Genomic DNA, 24,676 nt, shown 5'->3' with positions numbered 1-24,676 from the left:
TCAAGTGCGAGTGTGATCGTCCACCTCTGCTTCTACGCTACACTGAGAGCCAGGCGGAGAAAGCCTCTATAGAAGGCCCTCTGAAGAGAAAGAGAGAGTGAGAGAGAGAGAGAGAGTGAGAGAGAGAGAGAGAAAGAGAGAGACAGAGAACAAAAGACAGAGAGAGGCTCGTCCTTTTTCTCGCCTCTGAAGTACACATCCTCTCATTCCGCCCACTGTCCTCGTGCCTTTGTTCTCCTCCTGAGAGGGCCACCGTCTGTGCTGCTACCGCCGCTCTCCCGCCGCCGCCGCCGCCAGTGCCGAGCAAGTCCACACTCGCACGCTGCTCCAGCAGGAAGGAAGGGAGAGGAGGAGGTGGAGGAGGAGGAGGAGGAGGAGGAGGAGGAGGAGGTGGAATGCGTTTGAGAGATCAGCTACATTCCAGAACGTAAGGAACAATCCGTGGCTCGCGGCGGGCGAACTGGGGCAGGCGTGAAGTGACGCGGCGCAACGGAACGCAAACAACACAATGGCAAACTGTTGCGGCGTGAGAGGATTAGGAGTTTATGAATGGGAAGGTGGTCGGGTTGAGAAAGTGAAAGTCGCGGGGTGTTTCTCAACATCCGTGTACCTTCCACCTCATTTTCCCCCAATATCCCAATGCATCCGCTTGGTAAAACAAATCAGGTCAGCCATCAGATCCCAGATACAGGCTAAATGAACCCTGGACTCCAACACTAACTGGAATGACTCATACATCCTTTACCTGGAAAGATCCAATTCAGGGAACTTCCAATGTGCACTCTGACTAACGCACATAAATGAAATGATTAAATGATTATATCCTTCATTTTACTAAGCTTGGAAATCTATCGCTGTAGAGCTACAAAGGGTTAAACCCAGACTGCCATGACATACTGTACACACACACACACACACACACACACACACACACACGCACACACACACACACACAGATCACTGTCCTTTTTAATAGTGATGGGGTCAATCCTAGTACTTCATGAATGCTGACACAGTCCAATAGCCTTTGGCCTGCTCAGTCTCAATGTATCCTGTGGGGGACTGTGGGGTGGGGGGGATGCAGCTCTCATCATGTGAGAGGATACTGCTGCCGCTGCCGCCGCTGCTGGCGCTTAGATAACAGAACACAGTGCCCTTTCCTGGCAGGGCCCTGCCATCTGGGGCCTCAGGGGGGCAAGTGGGCGCAGTGGTGCCCGCCGACCGGAGGGGCAGAGGAGGACAGCGGGGGAAACACTTCAGCAGCAGGAACACACGGGCCAGCAGCAAGGAAGAGGGAGGGGAGGACATAAAGAAAGAAAGAGAGACAGAGAGACAGACACAGAGAGAGAGAGAGAGAGAGAGAGAGAGAGAGAGAGAGAGAAAGAGAGAGAAAGAGAAAGTGTGGAGATAGAGATCGAGAGATGGTGCACAGTGTGTGTGTGGCTACTGGCTGCGGTAGGGCTAAGCTGCTGAGGTCAGTGTGACTCGGAGTTTGGCTTGAGGTTGACCTACTGCAACAGTCAAACTTCCTCCACGTGATCAGTGTAAAAAACAATGACACTGTATATAGAGCATAACTTAGTCAGACACCTATATGACAACAATTTATTTATAAAGACCAGGTCGGATCTGTCGCTCAAACTACACGAGACAGCAAGAAGGATGAAGGGAAGGAGTGGCCACTTTCCATTGCTGAACGGGACTTGGAGGACAGGGGTCATTTTCTGTGTCTCACGCCTTTAACAGGAAAGGATCATTGAGCTCCCCCCTGTCCTCATTTGTGTCCTGGGAGACAAAGGGGAAATCAAACATCTGAGCTACACTTAGCAAGTCAATCAGTAGGGGTGATCAACCCCGCTGCTCTGCTACAGAGTGGGAGTGGATGGAAACTGTGACCGACTGTGACGGTGATCGCGAGACAGACGGAAGTGAGTTTTCCATCGCCTGAAAAAGCAGCATTTGTGTCTGCGAGACGTTACGCTTTGCTGTTTACCTTGTCTGCTGCTTGGCCGTCGAGGTCTCTCCTCGGTCTTGCTATGCGCTTGGGGACTGTCACCTCATAAGCAGAGAAGCGGGACGTCTGCTGGGAAGCTGGGCCTGCGGAGGGAGGACATCATGAAACACTGCGGTCACATACAATGAAACAGCGACATTAGGGACGACTGAAGAATCTTTTCACAGGCAGCAGTTAGAATGTCCTGAGGATTCACCAGTTTGTCAACACGTGGGACAATAATGATGGATCAAAGGGATTTGCCAAATGAACAAACAGTCTGAAATGGGTTTTGTTTTCTACTGACCCTGAGCAAGGGCTAAAACTGGCGATCTGGCATGCACATGCACAAGAATGCAAAGAGAGTATTTCAAAGAAAACTATGGCACATAATGCAGAGCAAGACAAGTTGGTGGATTGTGTAGGCGTCAGGTTTATTACCTGTACATGTGAGCGTGTGATTGTGTATGTGTGCGAGTGTATGTCTCTGTGTGTGTCTTCTGTGTGTGTACTATGAGGACATGACAACTCCTCCCCTCCGTCTTAAGTTCCTCATTCATACATCCATCATGAAGAAATCGTTGCATCTCTCCCACTTTTACTTCCTCTTTCTCCAATTCATCAACTTGCACATCCCACACGTTTACCAAGAATCAGTCCCTCACCTTCTCGTTTATCAAGTATCACTCCTTCCATCTATCTCTTTTTTCATCCTCCACTCTTGAATCTATCACCTTGCACATCTCTCTCATTCCTGTGACCGTAGTCAATCTTCTAAAGTGCTATTGACTGGCTCTCTGCTATAGGCTGACTGTGCCATGCTGTCTCTGATCTACAGGAGCGGGCAAGGTGCCATGCTGGAGCTGGCATATCACTAGAATCATGGAGGAGCAGCCCCCCTCCCCCCACACACACACACACACTCTCTCTCACCCCATACCTATCCAATCTCCCCATACCTCCCACTCACTACCACAACCCTGCCCCCCCCCCCCATACACACACACACACACACACACACACACACAAACACACACACATTCTCTCTCCCCATGCCCGTTGATGCCCCCCCCCCACCATCTTGTCCTGCAGTCATCAGACAATCAGTGGGGTGCTTTCCTGCGGAGAGCAAAGCGTAGATAAGAGAGAGTGCAGAGAGAGTGGTAGCCAGGCAAGCACTCACAAACAAGACGCTCACCAGCAGATGCAAGCATACACAGAGGTAGATAAAATGTGCGCACACTCACACAAAGACACACGTGTACACACACATAAGACTCTCCACATCATGAGTCAGATTGTGCAGCCTGACAAGCCAGCTTTGGGCTGCTAGCCAGATGCTGCCCACTGACATTCCCTCCCTGCTGGCCAGGCACTCCTCTCTCTCTCTCTCTCTCTCTCTCTCTCACACACACACACACACATCACTTCCCCTCACAGCTGATTGCTAGGACCACTCCCAGCCTGGCTGTGCCCTTCAAACATCCCCAGCAGTCAAAACAGAAACACTTTTACCCTCATTCACTCTAATGCCCAACGATGTACAGGTTCTGAGACTAATTTCTGTAATACTGCTACATAGGCCTTTAAGGTTTCAGTCTCTGGTGTGCCTGTACTGCAAGAGCAACCTGAAACGTACTTCATTAATTCAAAATGTTCCAAGTCACCTGTCATCAAGTCACTGACTAAGGAATTGAGAATGAAAATGAAGAATATATTTTCATAATAATGGTGCACTACTGCATATTAGGCTTTCTTTCCTACAGCCAGATGGTAAGTGGGCTTTGGCATGACAATAATTTGAAAACATTCATTGGTTTGATCAACATATTAGCCATTTAATTGTAGGCATGTGAAATGTGTCAAACTTGCCATTAGGCTAAGCGATGACCTGCTATGTGAATAATCAATTAAATCAGATATTATCGTCTTCTCAATACACCATCACCATTCTCTCATCAGCATTCTTTTTCGTTACGTAGCTGCAAGTCATGTTTAATGACACTAGTGGCCTACTTATAATTTTTCCACATAAGACCCTTTGTCAGTCGAGTGATGCATCATCATAAGACGATAAAGCCCTGCCGAGCTAGAATGACGTATAGGACAGCTTTGCAGCGTTGGTCGACCAAACTCTGTCTAATTCCACACTTGAGGTCGACCCGCTCTCAGGAGCTCTGAATGGCCCATAGCCAAGCTAGCTTTTCTCTGGTGCGCTCACTGAGGACAAACCAAACAGGCATGGCGGTGTTGGGTTTCACATGCGTAGATCGGCCAAGCAACCAGAGGAAATCTCAGCTGTTGCACTGCACTGACCCACATGCTAAAATCCTCCAAGCTTATCTCAAAAAGTGTTGGTAAGACCTTTCTGTTGGTAGCTCAAGGTGGCAAAAGGCAACAAAAAGAAGGCTAACAAAAAAGATTAGTTGGTGCTTCTGTGGACAGCCAATTGTTGTTGTAACATTTCTGAAGAGCAGTGGGCATTACACTGGACCGGTCACACTTAATTTGATTCCCAAAAAAGTAGTGCATAGCCCTAATTCTGCCATTCTGATTATACATCTCACTCCCAGTTTCACTTAGTTATGACTAGCTTGTAGCTCAATGGTGTTTTTTGCCCCCAACGGTACCTTCCAGGCAGCACAGCCTAAAAGGCACTACCTTTACCCTATTCCTAACCCTAACCCCCTCAACCCTCATCCTACCCCTGAAGGCAGCGCTGCCTGGAAGGCACTGTTAAGGGCAAATAATACCAAAGACCAACTGGCTCGATTATATAAAGCACAACTTCCTCAACTGCATCATGGGCCAAAGTTTAGGCCTAGTATCTGGGGAATTAGATATAGGCCTTCTGAAGACACCATGGAATTCGTCCAAGAGTAACAATGTTGCATTAAAAAGTTTCAGAGTTCAAAACTAAGTAGTTTAAGGAACCCAGAAAACTCATAATACACAACTGAATTGCTAAAAAATATCCTTCAGCAGAAAATATGGTCTGTACAGTGTCTCATCAGACAAACCAAGCGTTTGTGTTGTGAAAACTATGAACTTATTTGTACAGGACACTTATGTTTACTTAGGTATACTGCCAGCAATTACTGTTTTTTTCTCTCAAGTTGAGCACAGATGACACAAATGATCCAACATTCACATACGGAATGACGTTAAAATCAACTTAACACTGGGAAGCCAAAGAGACTTGGACTCACACAACTCTCGTCTACAAGGTGGGCAAACAATTAAGGAATGAGAGCAGAACCTTGATGAGGAGTTTGGAGAAAGAGCCCCGAGGGCAAAGGTCACACTGGTATTGGCATACAGCGCTCCATCAGCTGTGGCCAACACAGCTTTGCTATTTAGCTTGAACAGGTATGAACATGGGCAGAGATGGGTAACTCAATCTACAATACAACTATTTCCCTTTTTGTTTGTTTGTCCCCATACAACATCAAAATCAGACTGTGTGACCGTGTCGGTACAAAGCTACAGTATTCAGAACTAAAAAACATAAAAATATATTGCTTTGCTAGATGCACACAGCATTCAACATGTATTACAGTAGCTCTGTCTCCATCACCATCACATCCAAAGATTTTGGGAATACCAACATTTCCCAACTATTAGCTGTGGCTTACACATTGATTTTGCAAATACATTGAAATTTCTTCAGCTATGAGGATAATGCACGGGAACAGTTAATATGGTATTAATATGGTTTTGTTTCTTTTAACTTGCATAAAACACTGTCCTGTGGCTTATACACAATGCGGCTAATACACAGGAAATTACTGTAAAGCAAGGGCATGCTACCTACCAGATAAAATATAAGTAAACTACACAAAGAGTATACATCATTCTGTACACAATATGCACTGTTTTAGCATATTGTATTGTATGCATTTATTACACATATCTAGTCTGTGCTGCTGAGCAATTCAGTCACTGTCAGTCTACAGTACATGACACAAATCAGCGGAATACAGCTATAACGTTAAACTTGAGGTCTGTAGCAGTCATGATATGCTTTCACAGCAGGCGGCAGTGTAATCTGCAGACTCAGACCACAGCTTCAGTCTGTAGAGAATGTTAAACTGACCACCATCTCCTCATAAAAGCTGTTCTTACAAACACAATGCCCATAATTACAAGGACGGGTTGCCTAAATGTAGTAATGGCTTTGGAACAAAGGGAACGGGTTGTGAAGTACAATACCAGATTTCCCCCTCTGAGGGTGGTGCTCTGTAATGTGGGCCATGTACTGTAGTGCTGTGTTCTGTAAAGGGGCAAATGAGAGATTAAATTGTGCCTTTGCCTGCTTTATCTTTCTTTTTAAATCCTCCACAGAATAAGAGTGCCAAAAAGATTTGTCACCATCTTCGAGAACGTGTTGAGCAGATCTGTGATTTAAAGACGAGGACTTTAAGATGCACTTGCAGAGAATATGTAGATATTGCAAAATATGGGTAAACATATATTTTTTTGTGGACACACATACAGTATTTACAAATGTGCATGCTCCAATGTGAGTGTGACATCTATGATTATCATAAAAGTAACTGCATACTTTAAAAGAAAAAACGTTGTGTGCTGAGCAGTGTTCTCTCCATATCATATCTGCCGTAATCATATCTTCCATAACACATCAACTTCTCTGCTTCTCAAGTTGTACAGCAAGAGGTGCTGACATGTTTGTAGTCCTTTGCTTTCAAACAACGGTTTCCTCTTTTCGCCTCAGTGTGCCTGGCAGGGTGACCGCTTACTCATCATCACCAACAAAGCCTCAGCCAAGCTCTCCATCTGCTTGCGTCTTCGGGAGGAGATGCCCCCAAGTCGCCGTACGAGTGTGTGAGATGGGGCCGAACAGGCAAAGGATTCATAACCGGATGGTAGGGAGAATTAGGCCCGGTTTGCATTATGCCAAACTGTCTCACCACACCACATGAGCATCTATTAATGGCAAACTTCTTTATTTACCATGAAAGAAAATTGGTACCCAAGAATGTCTTTAACTAAGATGTAGAGAAAATGGTTCAAAGTGCCTGCAGTGAACACGTCAGGTTTAAAGGTTCAGCAAAAAAAGTAGTTTAGTGTATTGTTCAATTGCATTATTTCTATTATATTATGTTATAATATAGCCAGGTATACTTGCATTAGCAAAGTCACAATCCACACACATCAGAGAGACACCTGTCAGACACATTTCCAACAGCATATCTTATGACTTTCTAACATTTTGGACCTACAGTATGGTGGAATAGGCTATAATCTTTCAGACACCTTTGGATCAGTTCAGTTGCAATAGGTCTAATAGAAACATTTGATTGAAAATACCTGGGCTAACCATAGTCTGCACAAACACATATTGCACTGGTCTACAATTATAGCAGTGTAATAATAGTAAGTCTAAACAAAAAAGTGAACCTGAAATATGAAACTGTTAGGTGAAAACTGATAAACTGGGTCTGTAAATTCAATTGTAGGCTAATGAAAGCAGGCTTTGGGATACGGGTAGTCTACACCCTGTAGGGCCTCAGAACTTAGAGCCTAGGTAGGCTACATCAGGACCATGTTAATAACCGACCTGTCTCACTCGGACACGGGGCAAGGTTCAGCAACGTAGCCCTACGGAATTATAAAGCTGCTTAATGCCTTATCCAAGCTGTGCCGCATCAAACAGTCTCATAACATATAGCGAAAAGGTAGGTCTATCATTACGCCAGGTTTAGCCAATGGCAAGGCTGGTCTATGTTTATTAACGTAAGGACAAGGCGAAGAAGAAAAAACAGCTGAAGTGTCAAACAAAATTGTCGCTTAGGCTATGGGTTATAACTTTACACACTTCAAGTGTGTCACAAACAGGACAATCAATGACACAATGCAGAATGCGAGATGATCAATTGTCCTTTCAATTTGAGGTAAAATCAATTTCCATGGTGCTATTGTGGATGGGTGGGTTAAAAGCCCACCCTACGAGGTGAAGTGCTTTATTGTAGCATAACGACAGTGGTCACGTTAAAATATTAACTTACTTTGGTTGCAATCGGTAAGCTCGTATAGGAACACCACGACACAGATGATCTGGAAGAACCACTGAGGCAATGTCCTGTGCATATTTGCAAAGTTGTCTGAAAGGCGAAACGCTATGGATTTGAGAGAGCTGTTCTTTACTGTTATCCTTAGCCAGGCGTTCCCTTCCAAGAAATGACGAAGTACCTATCCCACATACTGTAACAAAAATCGTGTAGGTCACGTTACCTAGTCATATCTCACATATTTCACAAATTCGAAAGTTAAAAAACGACCGCCAAATAATCAGTATCAGTCCGAAGATGATAGTTGTCAACAAAAAAGGTAGTTCTCCGCTGTTTCGGCAGCCGCACCGTTGTTCGACTCAAAGCAGCATAACCATTGAACCCGACTAAAGAACGAACAGAGCATGCGTGAATAGAAGTAAAGTGTGTGTGTGTGCGCGTGTGTGTGTGTGCGTGCGTGTGTGCGTGTGTGTTTGTGTGTAATGGTGGTCTGGGTTTAACCCTTTGTAGCTCTCCGGCGTTTACGGCGATTTGCACGTTTAGTAAAGTAAAGAATATAATCGGAGAAGGTTGGAATTATATTAATCAAGGATCTTTGATAAAGACATTTATCCCATAGTATTGCAAGATTTAAATACTTTGGTGCATATGGTACACTGTCGATGGATGGTAGCCTACTGTAAAGAGTAGTTTGTAGCCTAATAACATAATATTGCCCATTTGGCCTACATATTACAGAACTAGCACCATGTTACATGTTAATTACTTTGGTATTATTACAGCGTCATTACTCGATTTTCAAACTAACCTGATGGATTATAACGATAAATTAGAGAACCTCGTTTCGTTTTCGTTTTTCTCATGGAGTAACTTTTGTTACGGTTCCTTACCGAGATCAACCAATGAACGAGACGATTACTGCCTATCCATGCCATCTTGTTGTCAAACTGGATAACGCCAGAGATCCTGGTCTGGCTTCTAGCAAGGTAGTCAGCTCCTGCAACCCCTTTTTCGAAAGGTAAGTTGTCAAACCTCGGTTGATTCATTTTAATATATTTGTCGTTAGTTAGAAGGGAAAACTGTATTCGATATTTTCCTGTTGATTGAACTGTAAAGCTAACATTCGCTGTGTTAGCTGTCGGATATTTATCAACTAACTTGGCTAACGTTGACATACTAGTTCTACACGTAAGGTAAGTTAGTTTGTGCCTATAATTACATTGGTTTAAGTCATACTTTGTTACAGGTCTTTTAGGTCAATTTGCTGTTGTTTGGTAATAATTGCCTGTTAATTAACGAGGCCGACGAGCTATAATTATTTTGAAATATAGCCTGTCTTACTCCAACGTTGTTTAAATGTTGCGTATGTAAAATTGTTAGATTGATTGTGAGGTCTGACGGAATTTCATGTGTAGTATTTGAGAAGAGTAAATATTTAAAGTTACAATGATTAATTTGCTGCATTGTTCAGCTATGAAGGTCGGTTGCACTCTCTGCATTGCAGTATTTGCCAAGAGGCTGACTGGCATCCCGTGTGATGGTCAATATGGGCTCCGTCGATTTCAACTTGGAACTGCATGTGGAGAAGATTCTTAACGGAGAAGGGATGGAGGTCACGGGAATTGATTCGGCTCCCGAACAAATAAAACCAGTGACTTTGAGGAAAACAGTTTGCTACATTGTCAGCGCACTGATCTTCAATTGTAAGGCAAGTTGTCAGTCCTATTCTTAAATTCTCACGGATGCTTTTACACTTGCAGTGTCTTGACCTCAGAAGCCAAGGTGTGTATTTCTGTCTGGTAAGGAACATTGTCGAGGTCAGTAATGCCATTAGCTCAGAGGTTGGATAACTTGCCATACTACCACGTGGGAGCTACTTAAAGAACATAACTCGGTGACCGGGCCAAGTGGATAGTAAGGATACGTTAGACTTGCATCCGTGGCCTAGGCCCTAGGGTTTGCCTATTTAAGATCTTTTTGTATTCATATGATTATGGGTGTGAATTTGCTATGTGTGTTTGTTGTAGCCCATCGATTTAATCTTGTGACACACTGCTGACTCTCTCTGTGTGTGCATATGTTGCAGAAAGAGATATTGATGGTTCAGGAAGCTAAGCAGGAGTGCTATGGTCGTTGGTATCTGCCAGCTGGGCGTATGGAAGAAGGCGAGAGCATCGAGGAGGCGATGAAGCGGGAGGTGAGAGAGGAGGCAGGCCTGGAGTGCCAGCCCATCTCGCTCATCCAGGTGCAGGAGCAAGGTCCTCAGTGGGTCCGCTTCGCCTTTCTGGCCGAGGTCACAGGTTTGTGCACTGCAAAAATATATTTTATACTATTTATCTTATATTAAGATAGTAATAATAATAAAAAAAATGGTATTGTTTTTAGTATGAAGAAACGTACCTGTTTCTGCTCTCTCGAAATATACCTTGGAATTAATTTAAGAAAGCTTTGACTTATTTTAGACAAATTTGTACAACGCACAGGCAGCTAAATTAGCTTTCCCCCCCAGGGTGTGACATCTTGAAATAAGTCAACCCTATAAACCTTCTTAAATGAAGTCAAATGATTTCACAAGAAAGCGTTAGGTCTTTATACTGAACAAAAGACCAACTGGATTTTCGATCTTGATACAAGATGAATAATACATTGTTAGGTTTTTATAAGTTAAGCAGTTTTTGCAGTGTGGATTTTTCTGTTGATCACCTTCACAAATGTTACCGCAATACCCTCTCCATCCTGTCTGTGTGCATCTCTAGGATGCCCGTTCTCTCCCACTCTTTGGCTCTTTAATCTTCTTTCCTCATGTCTCATCACTTCCCCGGCCTCTGTCTGCCATTTCTGTCTATCTCCCTATTTGTGTTTCCCTTTTTTAAATAAGTGATTTATCCTCTGACTGCTCCATATTCCTTTTTTTTTTTAATCTCTCATGTCTCCCATCCATCGATTTGAAATGCGTCTCTTTCTCTCCTCTCCTCTCCTCTCACTCCTCTCTTACTGGATGATCCTTGTGTCCCTGTAGGAGGTACGCTGAAGACAGAGGCCCAGGCAGACGCCGAGTCTCTGCAGGCGTGCTGGTGGGACAGAGAGTCCCCTCTCCCCCTGCGCGGCCGTGACATCCTGTCTCTGATCGAGTCGGGGCTGCGCTACCAGGAGAAGCCCTGGTTCGCGCCCGTGCTGCCCCTGGATCTGCCCTGCCCCGTGGTGTGCCAGCGCCTGGTGCTGTCCTTCGCCGCGGGCATCTACGTCTGGCTCCTGGTGAGCAAGGGCCCCCAGGGCGCCAAGGCCGTGAGCGGCCGCAGCGTCAGCAGCGAGGAGGAGGAGCGGAGCCGGCAGAGGAGGAGGAGCAGCGAGCTGGCGACGGACCCGACGGACGTTCACCTCCCGGTGGCGCTGTCCACCAAGACGCACACGGTGACGTGGGCGGCCCACCGGCTGGTGCAGGAGTGCATGCCGTCGTGCTACTACGACCTGGACGTCAACACGCACGGCCTGCTGAGCGTGCAGCACGGCGGACGCGCGCCGGGCAAGACGGACGGCCTGTGCTTCAACACGCTGGTGTCGCTGACGCTGGAGCGCCGCGGCGGCGGCGGCGCCGGCCCACCCACGGAGCCCGGGGGCGAGCCGGCCAACCCGCCGCCCGTGGAGACGGACCAGTACCACTGGTACAAAGTGGACAGCCCCGTCCTGAGAGACAACATCCTGCGCCGGATCAGGCAGGGCTCCACGCTGCCCGTGCTGAGTTTGTACTGAGAGGGAAGCGGAAGTGAGACTTACATGGAAAAAAAACACTTGCTTCTGAGAAATACCTTCTGGTCCTCGGCTCTTTCGAGGGCTGATGTTTTATTTTAAGGGCACAAAGCAAAGGGCGCAGGAGCCTATGGAGGAAGTACATACAGAAAGCTATGCAAAAGCTATGCCTGTTTACTTGACGTATGAGCTCACAGGAAAGCCATATCAGAAACAGTCTTCCTTTATGCACTGTGATGCAATGTTGCTGGGGGACAGAATGAAGGGCATGATGTTGTACAGGGTCTCCCTTCTTGCTGAGCAGGGGCAGACGTGGTGTTCATTTTAATCTGGGCACCTTGAGTGAGTTTGGAAGGACTGGGATGGTTATGGATGTTAGGAATGAAAAACAAGCCACTATCTACTTTTCAACAGATCGCAGATGTTGAAATTGTTGCAAGGGCATTATGACGAACATGCACATGGCCACTTCAATGCAGGTATGACTGAGGGGCTGCATTTAAAAATACTTGAATTTTAAGGATGAGTATCTGTAATGTAAAGTATGATGAGTGCATGGGATAAGCAATATTTATACACCATGCAAGTTGCAGGTTATTGCATGGTATGGTATTACCATTTAATATTTAGTCGTAACTGAAGAACCCACCCTCAGTACAATGCTGTATTTACTCATCACATATGAAGTATAAGTTAGGATAAGAGTTAGGATAAGTTTTACTGTGTAAGATAAGGAAATTATATCAGCAGTTAAGTCAGACCCATATGTAATTAGTAATTTATTAATGTGTACTACCGAGTGTACTGTACCATTCAAGTTATTTCTCTTCTGATAGAAGAAAAAGATGAGAAGTTAAAAAGAAGTATTTTTGCAGTAAATGAATAATTTCCGAGTTAACACAATTCTAGGTACGATTAAACGTACTACACTGATTTATAATAAATCAACATTTATAATGTAAATGAATAAATGTTGAAATAACTTAAACTTACTAGTCTTTTCACTTCATTTATTTTATTTATCTTATTCTCATCGGTAGAGGAAAAAAAAGTCTGTGTGTGTAAATGAGTTTGTAGTTAGATAAAACTATGGTTTCATTGTGGAATTTCAGCATATCATGATTTAGTTTTTCTTCCCACTGATAATAAGTACAAGCCCATCTCTGGCATAGCTCAAGCAAGTAGGCAATATGCTTTTAGTGTACTGTTCATTTTGCACCAGTGCAGTGATAATTCTAGCAAAGATCACTCGGGAAGTAAAGTGATGCAATGTAATCTGGCGCCCTCTGCTGGTCAGAATATTCCACAACCACTGTATGAACGGTCATGAAATTTCGCTAGTTAGACAACGGAGTTGAAAAAAAAAAAAAAAAAAAAACTAAAAGGAATGCAAGCAGATGGGTCACATTTATGGTTCTTTAGAATATTTTTGCACCTCCACCACTGAGAGAAAATACCAGGTGTATCTCAAAGCGGTCTTCTGCCGCTGAGCTTCACTGCTTGATTTGTGACTCAACATTAGCTCATGGAGCTGGATTACTACCAAGACATCTTAACTCCAAGCTGCACTGACTGAAATTTTAAACTGTTGTGTCAGTCTGGCCTGACATCGCCACAACCACAAATCAATGCAGGCTTAAGTGTTCTCTTAAGCTTGGAAACAGTAACTGGGTCAAGAACATCAATTTGCTGCAGCATACACATTTTGTTCATGTTTGGGATTTGGGGATCTGTTCTTTGGAACACTTTTCATTCACCAGACAGAAGAGTAATTCCTTGTAGTAAAACTCTCAAAATCCTGGTTTTCCCCCTTTAAACTTAAACAGGATTAGGAATAGTACACGTTTTCACTTCAAGGCTACACAACAAATCACACTTCACCAAGTACCAACACAGGTGTGTAATTTCATCATTTAAAAGGTCACAGACAGGAGTCCACAATCACGTCAGATCTCCTTATAGGAGTTTAATGTCTGAAAACAGTAGAAAGCGCAGACTAAACAATTACCCTCTCATACACGACAAAACCACAGAGTGGCAGGTCCATAGAAAAAGAAGACACAATCTCCAAAGCTCCACTCATCTTAAATTAGACAATCAGGTCGTCATGTGTGCAACAGACGATGACTGCATTTTTACCACATACAGTAGGTGCAAGACATGCAGTTGATTAGAAGACCTTAGGTAGGTATAAATTATTAAAACAAATAAAATATTTGATAGCTTGAGATAAATAGGCATTTGTATGGATACTTACACACACACACACACACAATGAAATAAAATGTATACATCACTGACAAGTGAGCGTCAAAAGGGTGGTGTTCGATGGCTTGAAGTCACTTTTACTAGAGAGCAACCCTGAGGGAAGTCTGTGTACTGTAGATAATGGCAAGTTATTTACAAAAGCTGAGTTCAAGGGAAAGGACTTTTCTCTTGCTTCAAATCCTGCAATGGATGTGTTCAGTCACCCGTGAGAGTAATGCTATGGAAGGTAAAGATAAACACTGGGTGCCTCTCAACATGCCTCCTCGATCCTCGATCCTCGAGGGGCGTTCCCACTGATCTATAACTAACACTGGATAGACTATCCCATTGTTTCTCCCCCCCCCCCCCCCCATCATTCTTTATGTAGATCAGTGAGGATTGAGGATCGAGGGAGGACGTATAAACGCTGCATGAGAGGCACCTATGGTATGCCTTTGCCTTGTGGAGGGTGAGATCGCCACTAATGTCCTGTGCATCTTAAAAGCTGTGCAATGTCATGTCGAAGGTTAGGTTGCCCTAAACCTGTACCTTTGTCCTTGTACGTTGACACAGAGGTCATAGATCATAGGAGGTCTGGCAAAGCCACTTTTACTCGTCTTTCATCGAAGTACCATAACAGCCATCCTGCCTTCAAGGCACAGAAATCTCCCGTCTTCTCTGGATCTAGTGTGATCCTGTGGGTTTGAGGAATCCAGCCATGTGGAGTCCATCTGGTTAGCGCACTGCACTGTAGCATAGAGTAGCGTAGCGTCACTGCTCTTCCATGGGAAGTTTGACAAAAGCAATGGCTGCCAGCTCCTTGCAGAACTCCTCCAGGACAATCACGCCCCTCAGAAGTGTCACGTGCTCCACCCTGCAGAGGAGCAAATCCAATTAGGCCACTCGAGAGGGGAACATGAGACGGCTAATATCAGCCATACCAGTGAACTGATTATCTCTGATTAACTCAGGCCCAGTGTGTCTGTGATATTGTGTGTGTGTGTGGGGGTGTGCCACTGAGGCCCATAAGTGAATGGAAGTGGATCTGCCTGATCTGGGTGTAAGAGGTTTCTTACATGGTCTCGTCTTCAAGGCCCATCAGCTCTTTCCTCACTTGGACCAGTTTGTCTGTGAAGTTGGGGATATGCTGGATTCTCTGCATCAGCTCTCCAATTACCTACAGCAATGGAAGACAGACGTTAATATCAAACCCAAGTTGTTAAGTCCTACACAGAAGCTTAAAAGACGATGGAACCTAAAATAAACACAACATCACAAAGACTGACACCAAGGGCACTACGGAAAGATTAACAGTATTTCACCCTGACCAAAGAAAATACTAAACCAGCCCTAAAAGATCAATAGCCAAAAACAGCAGTCCTTCATGATGCAGGATCAATAACCAAAACAACAGTCTTCCACGATCAATGAGAATTCCAGAATAGGACACCACAGCCACTAGCCAATGAGAGCATTGAGTGCTGGCGCTTCATACGTACCCTGACCAGAGTGGAGAAGAGCGAGCGAGCTCCCGGGCTCAGGCTGATGTAGGGGTCCAACAGGTACTCGTGCAGATGGGGGTGGGGAAACACCGCTAACTTGGACAACACAGAGGTCACCTGCAGATTCAGGTCATACGGCTGACGGGGGGACAGAGGAAGAACGGCAGGAAAAGGAGAGAGAAAAATCAGATGGAGTAAGAAAACATCAAACTAAAAAGTAAGCACAGAAATTGCACTTGATTGTGTCTAAAAGTGTACAGATGACCATTTGTTTTCACATCAGTAAATACTGTATGTATAACGTTTAAATACAGCAACATTATTTCTGTCAGTGTCAAAATCAAGATGGAATCGCTTTCAAAGAAAAAAGACAGAAAAAATTATTTTTCTTTTTTCAGTGGAAGGGTACCAACAATTTCAGCCATGACTGTATATTACAGAACACTGGTCTATAGAACATCCAAAATAAAGTAGTAGCACCATGCACCTGTTCAAGTATTCTGGCAATTCTGTCAAACAGCACTTGGAGGAAGTGTCCTTCGTAGAACTCTGAACAGGGGGAGGGGTTGTCTACAGCAGCGTCTGGCCAACCCCAGTCCAGAGACAACGCTGTGCAGTCTTTCAACTGGACAAGGGAGAGAGGTCTTCAACGGTCAGATCTTCATACTTTCACTTATAAGCATTATCCATATATACACATTCATCGTTCAGGCAGTTTCCATCAGAAATCTTCAAATACAAATTTATCTCTAAAGACTCCACAATAAGTGGACTGATGTTGGAGTTGGTCATTTGGATGAGTTAGATTCAAGCAATGTGTCCTTGCCTTGGGTAATTACGAGGGGAATAATGACCCACAAAACAAAATCTGATTATGAGCAACGTCACGTTTCATTGTACAAATAAAAAACAGTTCAATCCTTTTAGGGGGTGTTTGCCAATGTTGAAGACATCCAGACTCACCATCTTGTGTGCATCGTGGACGTATGTGTCATATCCTGCTCCCTGTACATGCTGAGAGGATTTGGCCTCTTGGGGAACTAAACACAGGAAACTAACAGCACAATTGTGTCTTGATTAAATCTAACACCGCCAGCAGTAGACGTACTTTGTTTACATACCAGGCACATTAAGATTCATGTACATTTATCATAAAGGGCTCATCACCGATTGATGTTTCACCAGTTCCTGTGAAACTGGCCTGTGACTTTGCCCTTGGGAGTTTCTGACTAACAGCACACTAACTAGTGCAAACAACAAAAAACACACTATAAGTTACAATCAAGTTAAATGTGTTTATGTACGTGTTACCATCACACTCCTTAAAAGGAGAGAATTCAGAATTCAAGTTGTTTTGAATGCAGCCACAAGGCACTCCTCAATAGACCTCTGAAGTTCACTTACTGTACAAGAAGGACGCAAAAGCCATCTTTGCCCATATAAGGAGATCTGGGTACCGGATCTGGATCTCCTCATATGAATTTTGGGTCCTTTTAGTAAGTGAACTTCGGAGGTCTATTGACTTGCATTGTATTTCCTACAGAGGCCATATGTGGTACGCGGTCCAAGCTTTTTTGCATGCTAAGATGTAGTGGACACAATAGTGGATATCTGGACAACACAGGCACATAAGCAAAAATAAAACTGCATAGTACCTTAAATGTAATGAAATTCTACACATGAAAAAAAACAGCGTGGCTCCTCGTTACAGTGCAAGGAGGAGCTCACTGGTACTGTAGGAGGTGAAAGGGAGAGGGAGCTGCCTCACCTGTTGACGGTCTCGGCCACCTGTGTTTGTGTGGGGGGACGGGGCTCCTCCTGCCGATTGGGCAGAGTGAGCAGAGGCTCAGCGTCCCCAAACTCACCGTCTGCGTACATGTCTGAGAAGAAGGGATCCTCCTCAAGCTCCCTGACAGAGAAAGAGAAAGAGAAAGAGAGAGAGAATAAACAAAGAAAGAGTGTGAGACAAGATGGGTAAACAAAGCATACAGTAAAAAGAAAACACATAGACTTCAGATAAAAAAATAAAAAAAAAACACAGACATACAGGCAGCCAGACAAACAACCAGGGGTAGCTCTCCCATCACTTACTCAGACTCATCCAGTGTGTCAGCTACATGCCTCTCCTCTCCCGCGTAGCCAAACGCAGTGGGCGCCGCATAGCCACGCTGGCCAAGGTTCCGCAGCACCAGATTGGCCACAATGTTCCGGTCAGGCTTCTGCAGGAGCTCCTCAAACAAGCGCAGCGTCGCTACACTGATCTGGAGGAACAGAGGGAGGGGGAGGACAGGCAGAGGAGAGGATGGAGAATGGAGAGAATGGGGGAAGAGAGGAAAGGAGGAAGGAGAGAGTGACACAAAGAAGTGGGGGTTAATGGGGTTAAAGGTCAGAGGAGGCCCAGAGAGAGAGAGAGAGAGAGAGAGAGAGAGAGGGAGAGGGAAACAAGAAGAAGATAAGTAAGGAGCTGGTAGAAATGTGAATGTTTTGTTGTTTGCCATGCAGCTCTGCAGTTCTGCTCCAGTTACCTCATCAGATAAGTGGTCGCAGTGCTGGATGAGCTTGTAGCGCAGGGTGAGGCGGGTGTCTGTGTGGGTGTCTGCGTGCCGCTCTGGGTGTGTGGCGCTGCCCAGCAAGAACACCACCAGCTCAGCCAGCAGAGCGGGAGAGTCTATGGACCGGACAGAACAGGAGAGCAGGGCCGTGTGCAGCAGGATCCCAGACTCGGACCTGCAGTGACACACACACACACACAGACACAGACACAGACACAGACACAGACACAGACACAGACACAGACACAGACACAGACACAGACACAGACACAGACACAGACACAGACACAGACACACAATGTATCATGTTGTTATATAATCATGACCTGAGTCTGACTGGTAAGATTTAAATACGGTAGCAATAAAAGGGATCGGTCTTTGTCGGTCTGTTGACTTTTACTCGCATTTATTCAGAGCGAACAACGCGTTTCGCATACAGTGTCTCAGGTTCGCTCAGGTGTGTATAGTGTGTAAACTGTATGTTGTGACCTTTCAGCTAGACCATGCAAACAATATTTACAAAGCTTATCCCATCTCCTATAAAGACTACCATTTAGAACAACGCGTTTCGCATACAGTACAGTGTCTCAGGTTCGCTCAGGTGTGTATAGTGTGTAAACTGTATGTTGTGACCTTTCAGCTAGACCATGCAAACAACATTTCCAAAGCTTATCCCATCTCATATAACGACTACATTAGAAGGCAAATCTCTTTCTCTCTGTCTGCCGTTGACGCAGCGTGAGGCGCATTAGGCCGGGGTGACTCACATCTGCAGGAGCTGAGGCTGCAGGAGTCCCGTAAGCCACTGACGGTGAATCTCTTTGGCCAACTTCACAGTTAGGATCTGGAGCAAAATAAGCAATAACAATAAAAACACACGCATTTAACCATAATTAAACAACAGTAAATCGATCATGACAACCTGTCTTTGAACACATCAAAGTGTCTTCTTCTCATGGCCAACTTCTACTGAGAACCAACTGAGTACTACAATACTACAATACTAACATTACTCTCCTGCAATGCACCTTTTTAACTACAGTTTTAATATATTGTGAGCAATGGCGATGACATTTTGATCAGTCTGCACTGTCTTGTGTATGGCTGAATGACAATAAAGTGTATCCAATCCACAGTATATTGGTCATACAACCCTGCAAGTGGCACAACTGATCTAAGTGTTCTTACATTTAGTCTATTTTACCAATGTCTGTTACAGTATGTCTTCAAATTGAGGTCAGCATTTGAACAGATTTGCATTTCTCATGGTGTACAGTACTGGTAACTCTGAGAGCTCCAACCTTGGGTGCGTGGGTAAGAAGCTGCTGGCAGTAATCCAGCCAGCAGAGGAAGCCAGTCAGCTGGTCACTCCCAGGGAAAGATGGTCTTTCCTCCTCCTCACTGGTTTGGGGGAACTGATCCCTGAATGAGGGCCAAGCGTAAGCCATGCGTTATATATGGATGATGCAGTTTACATTTCACTGCAGAAATACTCATACACATCAGAATGCAGTGCTTTACATACTGTACCATGCTTAGAACACCACTGACACTTCCGTAAATTAAAACAACATTCTCCGCATTGGATTTTGTATGACAGGAATCAGGGGACATACACAAACGCACACCTAAACACACACACACACACACACACACACACACAAAGAATGAGAGACAAAACTCACCTCCAGCCTGTGAGAGGAAAGCCCAGCACATCTGCGGGGTCCAGAGTGGAGGGGATGAGGGAGTAGAGCTCACAGAGCCTCTGGGCCAGCAGCTCACACAGAGGGGAGCGTGAGGCCAGCAGCGCCCCGCTGTCCTCCCCAGGCAGGGCCGCCAGCAGCAGCACGCTCTCCAGAGCCCTCAGCCTGGTTCGGCTCTTCTGGGGACGGGACCAGGAGAGGGGGAGAGGGAGTTTGGGAGGGGATAAAACTATTCTTAGTAACTCTTTCTAAAATTAAGAGTTCATGAAGATTTAATATGGGATTGAAGAAGAGGAGAGGGAGTGTCTATTGGGACAGACATAAAGACCCTGTTTATACTAGGCATTTTCAAATGTGTCTAGGAATCAAATTGGATCAAAAGTGGACAGTGCAGAAGAAGACAAAGTAAACGACAATGAAGTTGCATTGCGATTAGATCACTCAAACCACTCAAACAAGCCTATATCTGTAGAAAACCTCATATTCACACACAATCCTCCTCAAACACACACACACTAACTTACCTGGCTCTTGCTGAGGTGCATGAGGACATGGATCAGCCCAGAGGTACCTTGGGGACCCGGAGCAGCTGAAGCAGAAGCAGAAGGAGAGGCAGAGGCAGAGGGAGCCCCTCTCTGGTCTGGGAGGGCAGGGGGGACGGGGGATGAGGGGCTGGGAGGAGAGGCTGCATTTTCCGGGCCGGTGGCTCCAGCACGTCCCTCATTGACTCCCACCCCTGCATCAGCAGCAGCAGCAGATTCATCAGAGGTAGAGCTGGACCTGGACTGGGATTTGCAGGCTTCTGTATTTACCTATAACGTTGAAGTTAATGATGATAGAAAGGATGAAATATATAGAGATATAAGATACAGTCACAAAGCATTTAAACTTATATAATCTCTTCTCAGTATTAATGCGCTGTAAGTATATACGGTTCTATTGGTACATCCAGACATGTCACGGCCACGGGCCAATGCAGGTTGAGAAAAGAAATGTATAACTACACTTGTGTCACTCGATTGTACAATGTTCTTCCTTCCTACCTCTAAGATGTAGTTGAGAACATATGGGTCTTTCTTCACTCTGGTGCAAACAGAAAACAGAAACAGCGCCTCCTCCTTCTCAGTCTGTGCATTTGGCAGTCCACAGAGTCGGATCAACTTCTGCATCGCAACGGAAGAGAGAAACAGAGAGAAGTTTGGAGTAACAGAGGAGACACGCACAGAGAAAAGAACATTCCACATCATATTGCAGCGGCACAAAACCGAAACTTCAGCAAACATACACCTGTGTACATCTGTGTCTGTATCCCAAGCACCACCACCACCAACAACACCACCACCAACACCAACACCAACAAGATTTAACCTCTATAATATCGTTAAGCCCGAGTCACTCTACTCAATACAGTTTCATACAAAAAATCCATGAACGATCTAAAGAGTTTCATAAATGTGGAGCTTACTAGAACTGGCCGGTAGGCATTGATGATGTGGAGCAGGGGCTTCTGGACCTGGGAGAGCACTTTGGAGAAGAAGAGCAGGACCTGCTGACTCATGCCCGGAGGGTACTGGGCAGCAGGAGAGAGACAGACAGTCAGACAGACAGACAGACGGACAGACTGATCAGTCGAAGGTCAAGGTCAGTATTTCGACCAGACAGCAACAACAACGGTTAAGTGTCAGTCAGAACAGACTACCTTGCCTCACCCCACGATTCAATTTTAATCATATTGCATGGGATTTAGCAAAGTCATCCAGACAGAGTGTTTCTGGATGTTTAGATACATTAGGCAAATTAAACTCCACAAAAATTATAAATGTCCACAATGTCCTCTGAGGTTGGTTCATATCCTCTCTTTGGCCTGACTCAACATCCAGTAATATGCAATGGGATGACTCTGTCTGTCGTGACTGATGTTACAAATTGGGGGGGTTTGTGACAATAATGAATAACATGGGCAATACTATAAATAACTTAAGTCAAAGGTTTTATGGCTAATTACCTGACCTTTGCTTGACAAGGGAAAATGCAAATTCGTCTTATTAATGTGATTCTTTGTGCTTTGGTAGAAGCTGGTGTATGACTGACATTATCAGGAGTCAGGATGTACTTAAAGCTCTCTACACAAATGTTATCTTAAAGCAACAGGATGTAGGAATACCCTTTAGTCAATTTTCAGCACACTGGATATCTATTCAGTGCTACCCAATTTGTCTAACACACATTTTTTTTTTTTGTAAAACCAACAAAAAGGGTCATGCTCCATGGTCCTACTCGCAACACCAACTTTATAGTGTAATACCAGGTCTTCTGGGCACAGACATACTGTCTGTCTGGGCACATTGTCAGAGACTCTCCTTACTGTATGCTTTAATACATCAGTTGACAGCACAATCTAGTTCTGGAAATAATTCAAAAGTCTTCGACATGGGAATCCACTATTAAATAATCTCCGAGAAGAAATTGACTCATTTATGACCAGTGTGCGTTTCCAAAGGAGCCTTGAAATACAGGCAAATTCTATTGGTTGTGATGACATTTAAGTGGGGGTAACATGAAAAATGAGACCTTGTGGATCAAATGCACCAATTCCAGTAACTGTCTCAGGTCTTACAGAATGTTAGTATCTAAATTCCCTGTCCATTGACTGACAGATTTGCCTGCAGAGGTTTAACGGGAGCTAAGCACGCCACAGTTGCTGCATGTATGCTGAAGATCCACCTCCCAGATTACCTGCGCTTTTCCCAAAGTGCAGAGAGTCTCAAGTATCTTGTGCTGCAGCAGATACTCCAGACATGGGCCAGTATCCTCAACCTGTTGCTGCTGCTCCTCAAACACTAAGATGTCCAGCATCTGTTTTAACCTCCAAGGGATGTCGGTCTGCTTGACTGGACGGGACTCATCTGGAAAACACAGGGAGTGGCATACGCTTCACATAAAACAGAATGTATAATGAGTGTTATAAGCATTATATATGCGTGTGCGTGTGTGTGTGTGTGTGTGTGTGTGTGTGTGTGTGTGTGTGTGTGTGTGTTAATGCATCATGACGTGTGGCCTGATTCACACAACTGTCTTGTATTAACTAAAGGAGCACAAATAGGCTTTCCATGTCAGCTGATTTGGGGAAGGAAAAGGGATGGGGACATGACCGCACAGGTGATTTACCTGTAGTTTCGATGTAGTAATTTGTAATCCCTTTCCAGTGGTCCACAAAGGATTCCAGTAAATTCACTGATGGCTCCCTCTGTAGAATAATCATAGGAACTCGATACTCACTACATGTTGTCATTAACATTCACACTTTAATTGTAGTAGTGTTTAATATTTGAAATAATGAATTCGGTCAAATTGAACCATGACACTGGAAAGAATACCACGGAGGGGACTTCTGATAGTCAGCGAGTTACTGTGAGTTATCTTCTGCCCCAAGAATGTTGCCCGGGCTTGCAAGAATGTTGTTTCTTGCCCGAGGCACAATTCACGTGAGTCAAGCAAGCCCCAAAGTGATAAGAAATGTTTTGTTGTTTAGCACTCAATGTGTTGAACTAACGTTACAGCGGCATACTAACTTTATAACGATAATGTCTTGTTTACAAATATATGGTATAACGTTATTTTGTCAACACCATGAAGTTTTGAACTGTTCACGTTAGCATGGAAGCAGACAAGTTTGCCTAGCTAGTCAGCTGTAAAGAGGACGAAAACAGGACCTCAAGTTGGCTACTCACGACACGTCACACAGCACAATGTTTGTTATACACTTTCAGCTGAGCATGACAGCAGCTACGTGTGAATTTAGAGGACGGATGATAGTGTAAGGTTATCAATCGTTCCGTAGACTAGGCATTATTATAAATCTATTCAACTCAGGTGAAGCAATGAGTGATAATTAGCAACTTGCTGCCAGCTAACAGAGATGTCAACTCCTGAAAGTCGCCATAACTTACTGTTTCCAACGCCTGTTGAAACAAATTCGTCAGTTTATTGAGCATGTCCATGACTGCTGCACTTATAAGTTAAGTTCCTTAGGTTTGAAGGAATGGAGGCATTTGTCCAGTTTGCGTGTTGCTTCGTAGTCTGTAAACATTGTCTACTTGCTAGCTTACTAGCGAGGTGGCTAGCTACCTTTCTCCATACTGCTTACTGTCCACTGTTTTCCTCGACGTCTCTCCAAAACTAACAGTTGCTGCAGCTGGCCAAACCTGCTGTAGGGGGAGTGCCTCACCAATATTTCAAATTCTTCTGCCTACGACTTCACTTCTTCCCAACCAAACTAATTGGGCTTATTTGTATGATGGACCATATTTGCCCGGATTTTATTTAATTGATGTAAATTATAGTGTGCCAGGTTGATGAGGTCATCATCTGATCTGATGTAGAATCTGAAAGAGGACCCAACAGGAAAGCAGAGTGCAACATAAAGCATGGATGATTTGGTGGTAAAATGTTGCTAAATGAAAGGCTCTTGTAATCCCTGTATCAATATACAGTTTCACGTTGATATCATTGCCCATCATCCACAATGAGTGTCTCAGGGAACTGGAATCCCTGGATCACACTAGGACACAGACACATCAACACAGGCCTAATAGCAATTCATCGTGAGCAGAATATAAAGGACATACACAACATTACTCTACTCCATAGCTTAACAGATAGGCTATTCAAATATTATGATACATGCTGGCAAATATAGCCTAGTCTATGCGCAATAAATGTCTGTAAATTGCCATAGCCTCCACAGTAATTCTAAACTTCTGATAGAACAAAAAGAGGTTTGCAAAACAAATATCTTAAGTCAAACACTGTCTGCAGTGTTGTTTGTTTTTATGAGGAAGTGGTATGAAATGGTGGGCCTAGGCCTGCTGATTAGTTCTGAATTTGTTAACATTTTTAA

General features: G+C 44.5%; 3 protein-coding genes across 5 annotated transcripts in view; 1 reads left to right on the top strand and 2 right to left on the bottom strand.

Moving 5' to 3' along the window:
- LOC134089085 (disintegrin and metalloproteinase domain-containing protein 9-like) overlaps positions 1-8,399 on the bottom strand; it is a 41,989-nt gene extending 33,590 nt beyond the window's left edge. For both annotated transcript variants that reach the window (XM_062543395.1, XM_062543394.1), the window contains exons 1-2: positions 8,023-8,399; positions 1,994-2,097 (exon numbers count right to left, since the gene is read on the bottom strand). In XM_062543395.1, coding sequence (XP_062399379.1) covers positions 1,994-2,097; positions 8,023-8,104 — 186 coding nt within the window. In that variant the 5' untranslated portion in view covers positions 8,105-8,399. The remainder of the gene's footprint in view (positions 1-1,993; positions 2,098-8,022) is intronic.
- A 540-nt stretch (positions 8,400-8,939) lies between these two features.
- nudt18 (nudix (nucleoside diphosphate linked moiety X)-type motif 18) lies at positions 8,940-13,623 on the top strand. Of its 2 annotated transcripts, none has more exons than XM_062543392.1 (4): positions 8,940-9,043; positions 9,530-9,733; positions 10,112-10,325; positions 11,045-13,623. In XM_062543392.1, exons 2-4 carry the CDS (start codon positions 9,563-9,565, stop codon positions 11,773-11,775), a joined length of 1,116 nt encoding a protein of 371 aa, XP_062399376.1. In that variant the 5' UTR covers positions 8,940-9,043; positions 9,530-9,562; the 3' UTR covers positions 11,776-13,623. The 2 variants fall into 2 exon arrangements, with proteins under 2 accessions (XP_062399376.1, XP_062399377.1); XM_062543393.1 differs by lacking the exon at positions 8,940-9,043 and adding an exon at positions 9,056-9,218 and having other exon boundaries at positions 9,497-9,733.
- Positions 13,624-14,395: 772 nt separating this feature from the next.
- Positions 14,396-23,932, bottom strand: fhip2b (FHF complex subunit HOOK interacting protein 2B). Its single transcript, XM_062543391.1, has 17 exons — positions 23,727-23,932; positions 22,945-23,023; positions 22,513-22,682; positions 21,242-21,346; positions 20,820-20,939; positions 20,301-20,588; positions 19,759-19,955; positions 19,375-19,495; positions 18,841-18,917; positions 18,047-18,248; positions 17,613-17,782; positions 17,290-17,430; positions 16,485-16,575; positions 16,009-16,146; positions 15,519-15,659; positions 15,096-15,196; positions 14,396-14,893 (listed from the first exon to the last, which is right to left on the bottom strand). The coding sequence occupies exons 1-17, from the start codon at positions 23,775-23,777 to the stop codon at positions 14,791-14,793; spliced, it is 2,295 nt and encodes a 764-aa protein (XP_062399375.1). The 5' UTR covers positions 23,778-23,932; the 3' UTR covers positions 14,396-14,790.
- Positions 23,933-24,676: the final 744 nt, after the last annotated feature.

The sequence above is a fragment of the Sardina pilchardus genome, chromosome 8 (genome assembly GCF_963854185.1).
Source record: "Sardina pilchardus chromosome 8, fSarPil1.1, whole genome shotgun sequence".
NCBI classification, from domain to species: domain Eukaryota; kingdom Metazoa; phylum Chordata; class Actinopteri; order Clupeiformes; family Clupeidae; genus Sardina; species Sardina pilchardus.
This window is presented reverse-complemented; position numbering and strand designations above follow the sequence as displayed.

Coding starts and splice junctions, on each gene's coding strand:
- nudt18 (XM_062543392.1), top strand. CDS start 9,563: ATGGTCAATATGGGCTCCGTCGATTTCAACTTGGAACTGCATGTGGAG. Junction 9,734..10,111: donor CACTGATCTTCAATTGTAAG/GCAAGTTGTCAG, acceptor CATATGTTGCAG/AAAGAGATATTGATGGTTCA. Junction 10,326..11,044: donor CTTTCTGGCCGAGGTCACAG/GTTTGTGCACTG, acceptor GTGTCCCTGTAG/GAGGTACGCTGAAGACAGAG.
- fhip2b (XM_062543391.1), bottom strand. CDS start 23,777: ATGGACATGCTCAATAAACTGACGAATTTGTTTCAACAGGCGTTGGAA. Junction 19,496..19,758: donor TTTCCTCTCACAGGCTGGAG/GTGAGTTTTGTC, acceptor GCCCTCATTCAG/GGATCAGTTCCCCCAAACCA. Junction 15,660..16,008: donor TTGCCAGAATACTTGAACAG/GTGCATGGTGCT, acceptor TCCCCCCGTCAG/CCGTATGACCTGAATCTGCA.